The sequence below is a fragment of the Sesamum indicum genome, linkage group LG12, assembly GCF_000512975.1.
Source record: "Sesamum indicum cultivar Zhongzhi No. 13 linkage group LG12, S_indicum_v1.0, whole genome shotgun sequence".
NCBI classification, from domain to species: Eukaryota; Viridiplantae; Streptophyta; class Magnoliopsida; order Lamiales; family Pedaliaceae; genus Sesamum; species Sesamum indicum.
The window spans coordinates 5353089-5362318 of NC_026156.1; the positions used below are offsets into that span (position 1 = coordinate 5353089).

At 34.8% G+C, this 9230-nt stretch overlaps 1 protein-coding gene across 1 annotated transcript in view; it reads right to left on the reverse strand.

Annotated features, from left to right (window-relative positions):
- Window positions 5654-9230, reverse strand: part of LOC105175928 (protein PLASTID TRANSCRIPTIONALLY ACTIVE 12) — a 7612-nt gene continuing 4035 nt past the window's right edge. Inside the window, exons 6-14 of the mRNA XM_020698389.1 lie at window positions 8806-9230; window positions 7940-8052; window positions 7272-7531; window positions 7012-7133; window positions 6660-6728; window positions 6506-6559; window positions 6264-6368; window positions 6017-6154; window positions 5654-5943 (exon numbers count right to left, since the gene is read on the reverse strand). The exon at window positions 8806-9230 is cut by the window's right edge and continues 50 nt beyond it. Of these exons, the coding sequence (XP_020554048.1) occupies window positions 6041-6154; window positions 6264-6368; window positions 6506-6559; window positions 6660-6728; window positions 7012-7133; window positions 7272-7531; window positions 7940-8052; window positions 8806-9230 (1262 nt within the window). The 3' untranslated portion in view covers window positions 5654-5943; window positions 6017-6040. The remainder of the gene's footprint in view (window positions 5944-6016; window positions 6155-6263; window positions 6369-6505; window positions 6560-6659; window positions 6729-7011; window positions 7134-7271; window positions 7532-7939; window positions 8053-8805) is intronic.

Sequence of the window (9230 nt, forward strand, 5' to 3'; positions counted from 1 at the left end):
ATAATACCTTATTTTATCCAAACATTCACAATGAAGTAAGATTCTCTAAGACAAAATTAAGTTGAATGATCAGCAGCCTCAATTTAAGACTAATATATAGGAATTCATGAGAAGGAGCTCATATTTGCTATGATTTTATACTTGCATTAATTAATAAAGATATAGTAATGATTTTTATAATAATAAGACAGTGCGTATTTAGTCTAAATTCTCTACCTAATTCCGACATAACCACAAATGCGGGAACTCCGGTTTATTCCTAGGTTTGCATCATCACTGGCTAGTGTCTAATAATGCGGCCATTGATGACATGAGAATTAAAGGGTTGTTGAGTTTGAACTTTTATTTTAGTATGATATGATGAAATTAAGGAAACCTAGTGAAGTTGCTTGCGTACCTGCATAATGCCAACACAGTTCCATTACCAATTTACTGTATTTTTATTTGTCAAGTGAGGCGTTGGATGAGGTTATATAGGTATGAGGCATAAATTGAGAAGGAATTATTCTGAATATGAAATAAATGAGACACATGGAGTGTTTGGTTGAAAAATCTTGGCATTCATTAGTAAGAGAGGGCCACCAAGTAATAGTATACCCCATTAATTAATTAAAGCACCCACCCCCACCCCCACCATTTGTTTTATTATTATTATTATTATTAATCATATTCAGACCAAATAGCTACAGACCCTCCTCCTGCTCAATCCATTACAATAATGCAAAAATTCCTTCATGTTTTCAGTTTGATCCTAAAATAATTGTACTTGATCATCCATTTATATATCAATATCCTATAATAATACGTACATCTCTTAACTATAAGTGGTGGGACCTAGCTACCTAGCATTAAATAAGATAATCACCACCAGTCTTGTATATAGGATGTAAAATATATGCGGGATATTTGACACATTTTTTATTTTTTTTATACCAATTATTGGTATTTTTATTAGTGTTAGTATATTTAGTCAAAAACGATCCCTACTTAAGTATATTGTATTAACATAATATTTGATGAATTATTCAACATATATAATATTTTACAGTAATATTATTAATTATTCAATTCTAGACCTAAAATTTGTGCAATGTTTCATACCTATGAAAGTCCTTTTTATTATGTTAGTTAGTGAGGATAGCTGTCGAAAAGTAACATGTCACCAAACAATAAAACCAGACAACCAAATAATCTATAGCGTGTATGAAGAAATCAAGATCAAATTCCATGTGTACGATTGAAAGGGGGATGATGTAAGTAAGATACCGACAGACACCTAAAGACGGGTGGGTGGGAAAGGGGCTCTCAATATCTCATAGTAAAAATCATTCTTTGGTTTCCATTTTTCTGTTGGGAAACAAAAAATAGAACGGGATATAGTTTAGCTTCCAGTACGGTGATGTCCGTACTTGCTAGGGTTATGGACCACTAACCCCCCCCCCCTCTTTTGTTTAAGATCGCAACGCGGTTTTAAGAACAACTTTTTATAATAATTTACAACAAATTAATATTAATGGACAATAAAGTTTGAATGCTCCAAGCGTAGAATGTAATGATCTCATGATAAATATTTAGGAAAATGGGGCGCAATTATAAGGATGGGTGGAGGAAATTAAACAAACTAATTGTCTAGAGTATTTGATAATATTTTCCTGAAATGTTGGTTTATAAAGGAATCACGTGAAATTTGCATCACCAGTATTGGAAACAGGGTGATGCTAATGCCCCTCCCCCAACCCAACTGTCATTCTCATCACCAACAATATTCAAAGCGTTTTCATATTTGGGGAATGTCCTTGTATTGAAAATAGCTACCATTTTATCTCAATTCAGCCACTTTTCACGTGCATGGAAATTATATGTATAGTGTTGAATATTCATCATGTAATTTAAATTTAGGTCTGTTTGGGAATCTATTTATTTAGAAAAAAAATTGAATATTCAGCAAAAGAAGTTGGTAGAAATGCAGGAATATGGAGGTGGTGGGGGCAAAGAGAGAGTAGGTGTAGTGGGAGTAATTAATTAAGCATGGAAATGGATCCGTAACATCCCCAAAAGGGTATAGGGGTATTAGAGCCCTTTTCTTGTTTGTTTGTTTCGTTGAAATTGAAGAATTGGGAAGTTTGTACTGTCAATATATATATATATATATATATATATGCAGTCATAATTTAGGTTGGTCGAAGGTCGCGATTCATACCTCAATAATTCACACTCATGGATGTGTGTTGTGGGAATTCTGAGCCACTTCTTCGGCATCAATTAATTGGATATATCTCTCAGTTTTCTTAGTTTCTTTTTTCTTTTTTTTCAAGGGTTTTAAATATTTAATTAATGACTGAGTTTTGGGAATTCAAACTTGAAAGTATGTCAAACATTTTCAAAATAAATAATTTAAATAATTATAATATATATATATATGATTTGAGTCGAAGCTTTCAATAACTTAGAATTGATTTGACAATTACTTGATAATGACTTGAAGTATAGGTTAGAATGAGTATCTCGAGCTGGACTAGTAGTGGTTGGTTTGCGCACAAAATGTTAGGCTTCATGGGGTGCCCCCAGCAGAGGCCGACAATACTTCATGGGGCCAAGACTATAGGAGTCACAGTGTGCGATTTGATAGTAATAAATGGTGTACCTTATAAATTATATTAAATAATATATATTGAGGGTCAGTTGTACTAGATTGTACGAGCTATGTGTCGTTTGAGTAGGCAGATTCTCGTAATATTTCGAATTTTTCTCGTGTATGAAGGGCCAATATGTCATTTTGGAGTTGTTTATTATATTGCCCCTATTAATATACAAAGTTTGAGGTCTTCAAAGAATTATTTATGCGTGTTTTCTAATATATTGACGTAACCAATCCTATTTCTAGAGATAATGGCAAATTAATTCTTTTGTCTCTTATTTATTTTCATGTTATTTTAGTTTTCTTTTACCTGAATTGTCATAAAGTTAATAATAAATGAGATGGTTTAGAGCCAACAATCTTAATTTCATAAATTAATAAGTATTAAGTACAATATGGTGAAAAATAAACATACAAAAATTGTGGTTGATGATGCTTATTGCAAATATTTTTTCAAATCCAACCCAGATTTAAGTCAAAAAAATCGGGTCTTATTTGCTCAACTGACCTGACCCATACCGTGTTAGCTCAGACACACTTGACAACCTACAAGAGGGATAAAACTTGTCAATCCGATCTTGCAGTTTTGCTGACAAGGCCTTCTTGAAAAATAGGACGCGTACAAGCAGGCCTAATGGCATACACTACACCCACAACACCACTCACATTCTATACATCCCTAAAAACAAGTTACATGTAATTAACACACCAATGTTGTGGATTAATCAGACAGGATTCTTTTTTGTTAGTACATCATTTAGAGGATAACTCCACTAAATGAATAAGCACAACCACTAGAAAATCGACCGCTAAAACTCTACAACATGATATCCGCGCATGATTCAGTATATAGAGAAGGGGCGGCGGCCGGCGGGGATAAATTGATGAAGAAGAGACGGTGGGAATGGGATGATGGGAAAGGTGGAGTGGAAAAAGGAAAAGTGAGTGAGAAAAGGAACAGCTCACCTCTTGGATTTGCGGGTCCCCCACAATCTTGATATCCTCGCCTCTCTGGGGCCCCCCAATTTATGCTGCCCCTTTTGACGATGACCGCACCTCACCCTCTGCCGTCAAACCTTTCAACACTTTCTTCTCCACCGCCCTTTTTTTTAATATCACTTGGCTACCCTATTTTTCTTGTATTTCCAATTAGGTCCCCTCACTTTTTTTTTTCAGAGAATAAATTCTAATGGACTTTTCAAAATTATAAACACTATCAGACGATTGTTAATTTCAAAAATATGTGTAATTTTACAGTAATTGTAACTATACAAACTTAAAGAAGACCATTTCATTTACACTCTTTTTTTAATTTTAATTACTTCCCACCATCAACTATAGTAATCTACTTAAGATGGACCCATAATTTGCATAGGGTGATACTAATGTTCAAGTTATGAGATCATCCTTATGATTATTATGGAACGCACATTTATGTACATAACTATTGAGCTATTTATATTGGTTTGTTGTATAAAATTCAAATTCATTTACCTTTAATTAAAATTAATCATCAAATTTGACTATTGAACATTCATGTGAATCGAACTCAAGTTAAAATTATACAAATCTTTGATATGTTTAAATATCTGAATAATATTAAAAAATGCTTCCATTTATCAAAATAGAATACCCACGTGGTAAATCATCAATCTTTTCTTAGTAGGTATCAATTAAAATCATCCAATTCCGTCTTCCATGCTTAATGATTGTACTAAATTCGAAAAACACCCACCATTAGCAACCATTGTGTAATTAGTCGGTCGGTCCTATATATTTTATTGTAATAGTTATAGCACGTTGTTCATATATACGCATAATAAATAATTTTTTATACTTTAAAATATTTTATGAATATAAATAAAATATATAAATTTTAGAAATAAATAAATAAAATTTAAAAATATTATCATCACAATAAAAAAAAAATTATAATAGATCCCTGCCTTTTTCTTTTTATATTATTTATGTTTTATCCTGCCAAACTTGTTATTGCCTTTTCTTCCGTGATTGAACGCCACAGGGGCCCGCCACAGTGGGCTGTACGAATGAGTTGATTGGAGAGTGCGGGAGTAGTGGTCTGGTCCACGAAGTCGGAAATACCAGAATATTTGGAACTTTTGGCTCCCCTGCATTTTTAGTGGAATTATTAAATTAATTAATTAAATATCTCAACATAACCATCAAATAAATGACAGTAGCATGTCTCGGGACACACGTTTTCCTTTTTATATTAATTATGAATTGAAGTGACAAATGACTAAGAATTAATTGTTTAATTACTTGTGAGGTGTAATATGATTGGTGGGTCCCCAGGTGTTAATCATGCTGGTGTGTATCAAGAGAATGATTCTCTGTTTAATGATGATTAGGAATATAATGATGGTGATTATGGTGCAGCCTCGCAGGTGGATTGATTAGGGTGTTTATGTTAATAAAATGAGCGGCAATAATCATGATTAATGGATGGGGAAAAAACAGGCAAGGAAACAAGGAAACAAATTCAGTTGTTCCCTTTTCCAGTCGTGTTTTTGGCGACACACAACATCCAACATATATGAAAGAAAAAGAAAACCTATGTAAAACAATCAGCGTATGTTAATTGTGTTTGTCTTAAAACCACCGACCTCCCTAATCTAATCATTTCTATATTATCATCTCTCCAAGACATGAGGAATCAATGGCCCTTATTCATAATTATAAAAATAATAATAGTTTTAAATAAAATTTGAAATTTGAAATAAATATATCTCTACAAGATTAATTAATATTGACAGTTGATGTATGAGAGGAAAAAGGCATTTATTATGACAGACGCAATGCTAGTCGGTAGATTGGGGATAGTACATAGATTTTTCAGTGAATGATGATGCATGAGAAATTATTGAGCTGAAAAAGTGAGAAATGCATGCACATGATGGGGACCATCACATATGATATATGATGATGATGATGATGCATTATATGGTACTGGTAGGGCTTCACATTCATAAATGACCATTTCATAACTTGTAATTATCATAAAAACACACATCTCCATATATGATATAAGAAAATTACTTTCCAGGCACTTTTTCAAGATTACAAAAGGCCAACTATTCAAACAGTAATATGTAGTTATTTTCTATTGCATGAGTTATTCATTCAATTCAAGCACAACCATCCATGTATACTGACAACTATTTCATAAGACAACTTAACCTTGGGAATGAGATGAAATCCGAGCTCAGACAAGAATCTGTCCCAAACAGCGTACATCGCCACCACACGCCCTTGCTAACGAATAATCGTAATTTTTCCAGATGCTGCAGCTCAAAGCAATTAGTTCTACTACAAAGCTCAGTGATTACAATCAAAAGTTTAGGAACTAGAACTTACCCTCAACCTGTGAGTATGAAGAAATCACTCTTCTTCTTCAAAGTCTAAAAGAAAGTCTGTCAAGTTTTCTGAATCATCTATAGCTTCTTCCAGGGACATGCTATTTTTCTTGGGCTTGGCCTTCTCCTTGGCCTGCGACTAATAACGGAATGTACCCCGTAAATATCAAATAAATGAATCCAAAAACTTTAAACACTGGAAACAATATATATGTGTATATCCGTCTTGTTGGTAGAAGTTGATGCACCTTTGACTTGCGCAGTTCAGGATTGCTTTTCAAAACACTCCAATTGCGTGTAATTTTCTCGTCCTCTTCATCATCTCCTTCAGCATCACTGTCCTCACCTTCATCCTGTTGCAAGAACTCCGAGAAAAGACATAAGAAGCTCTCAACTCTCAAGATACCCATGTATAATCTATAGTATAATAGAAGTGTGTTAAAACATAATTTCAGAGAGGAGTCAGAAAGTAACAAGGAAATAATCTCACATCATTTTCTCCAATGTCGACAGCTCTTGCCATAGCTTCATCCATATCTGTCATCTGGTGCAGATGAGAAACACTTAAAACAATAGCTTGCAATCCAGATATGCTGCGTATAAGTATAATCACAATAGAAAACTATCAATCACTGCCGTGTTACCTCCAGTTCTTCTGTCTTCTCTTTAGCCAGGATTTTCTCCAGCTCCTCTCTTGATATTATTTTTCCATGCTGATAAGAAGTTTTGCACGTATAATGAAAGAAATTTCACGCCAATGAATCAAATGTTAAAATTTTTTACTGATCTATTAGGAAACATCACGATTTTCAGCAGTGTTTCAACGGGTCTCTATAAGTAGCATAGCATACAAACAACAGAAAGAGAGTTTTCCAAGAGAAAACCAAATGATAAAAGTTTTGTCAGATCTGGATAAGAAGCAATGGACTCAGAGCAAGAGTATGACACATTTTACTTCATAAATGAAAAGAATTCAAAGTAATCAACAGTGCACACCTCTTTAAGATAATCAAGCATGTTTGGAGTTGGCTCGTGAAAATCTGGACCCCTGTAATCAATCACCTCATTTGGATCCTGGATATAGTTCACAGTTGGGTAAACAGGGTCTCCACCCCATACTGCAAAAGAAAGCATATGAATGAAGCAGATCAGAAGAGTTTGATGCTAGGAAACATTCACAATCAGTTCACCTTGTGGTGAACTGTGTGTCTCATTCTATATATGAACAAGGAGAAACTTAGAAGAGAAGCATATACTTTGCTTTATTTGATCCTCCCGCATTCTCATCGCTAGTGGATCCCGACGGATACGGATATCAGTCCCTATCATGATGCGGTATTCTTTATCAGTTTGATGCATGAACATCTCTATGAGTTGTGTGTTCTCATCTTCACCAGTCTCTTCAAAATGCTTTTGCACTGCTTCTCGTGAAGTGTCTCTTTTCCAAGCTTTGACCCATTCCGAGTAGTATGCTATAGGGCCTATCCTTTCTAGTTTTTCTTGTTCTGCCTGAAGCCTACAAATCTGCCATAGTTAAAATCTCCAGAACACAGCTACACTTAGCTGCTTATTTGAATTGGGGAAAATTGAAAAAAGAAACACGAAGAGCTGAGGAGCAAATAAGTATTCGATCTTTTATGTTCTCAGCAAAGAGTATGATTGGAGGCAAAGTTTCTCCATAATTACACAAACTTTTCAAGTGTATATTAACGATAATGAAAATTAATTCTCTTTCAACGGACTTACTTCTTCAAGTCATTTACACTGAATAAAGTTTTTAGCACTGAGGTGCAACCCTTTCCTATATTACTGTCTCCAAAGAAATCCCATTTGAAATTTGAATAGAGTTGTGGTTCTCCTATATTTCTTGACTTCCACTCATCAATATAAACATAAACTTTAGTTAAGGAAATAATACGGGTACCTCTCTTCCTTATAAATATGTCGTCTAGCTCTATAAAGAGAACATTCAGTAAGTGTTGGGTGGTCGCCATAAAGCTTTACTTGCCCTGTCTCTGCCATAGCTTTGAGAAACACCTGCAGAAAATGGCTCATCAAATGGGGTGGTGAAAATTGTTATAGAAAACCAGAACTCAAGACATGAAAACATTGCTATCAAGTACAAACACAGGAGAATAGTGTCACAATGTTTGAAAACACCAAAGAGCTTATCACAACTATATTTAGTCAAATACCAAATAATCTTCTAGAGACAAATGTAGATTCCATAGACAGGCTAGTCAGTGAACTATGGTTTACCTGCTTTTCCATGACCCATATTCAGTAGGGAGATAAAGATGCATAGTTGAAATTAAAAAGTTGCTTAAAAAAGAAATAAAAGAAAAAAAAAACTTCGATCCATGTCAGTCAGTTTTTTCTCTTCAGAGAATTCAAAAGTTAGGTCCCACCCATGTGAGTCAAAACACAACACATGCATTTCATATTTGTACTGATCCAGAAACATATGGTCACGAAAAACTAATAAGCAGAGGAGCAGGCATGCAAATTGTATTCTTTATACAAAGTTAAAATGAGAACTAAATTCCATAATGAAAATTGGCCATACTGTTACTCCTTGAAAAACGAAAACAGAATCATCAAAAGTATGTGTTAGCAAAGCTTAGCCTGCAGAATAGGAAAGTAGTTATTAGAGTGGCAACCTTTACTAATTATTATTATTGCCAGGTGTTCAAGTTGCCTACCCTGACTGGTTACAGACAAGTATTGCCCTTTCCTTCAGAGATTTGCGTTTTCATTTTTAGCCAGAAGAGAAGGCAGAGAAGTACGTACCGTCTCAACATCTGGCCGTCTCCTTTGCCATCTAGACCATTGTTCCTTCTCAGGCTTTCTCCAGTTCCACCATAGTTCTTCACTTGTAAGTGGCTCTTCCACTAGTATCTTAGCTTTTGGATCAACAAAAGGGTGAGGATTCCCAACCTTCTTGTCCAGTTCATAGCCTGTCAATTCTTCTTCCTGAGGTTCTGTCTGATAAACAACATACTCAGATACGAGATCTTTTGGATCATCCGATGAATCCTCTTGAGATTCAACTTCAACTGGATCATTTAGAACCACATTCACTTCTGAAGTCTTAGATGCCGAGGCCGAAGACTTGTATTTTTTCCTCCTACTTCCAGGACTTTTTCCAAAGGATGGTTTTCCGCTTGAGACACCAGTTGGTTCAGGAGCTCTGGCAGCCCTCACACGACTGGATG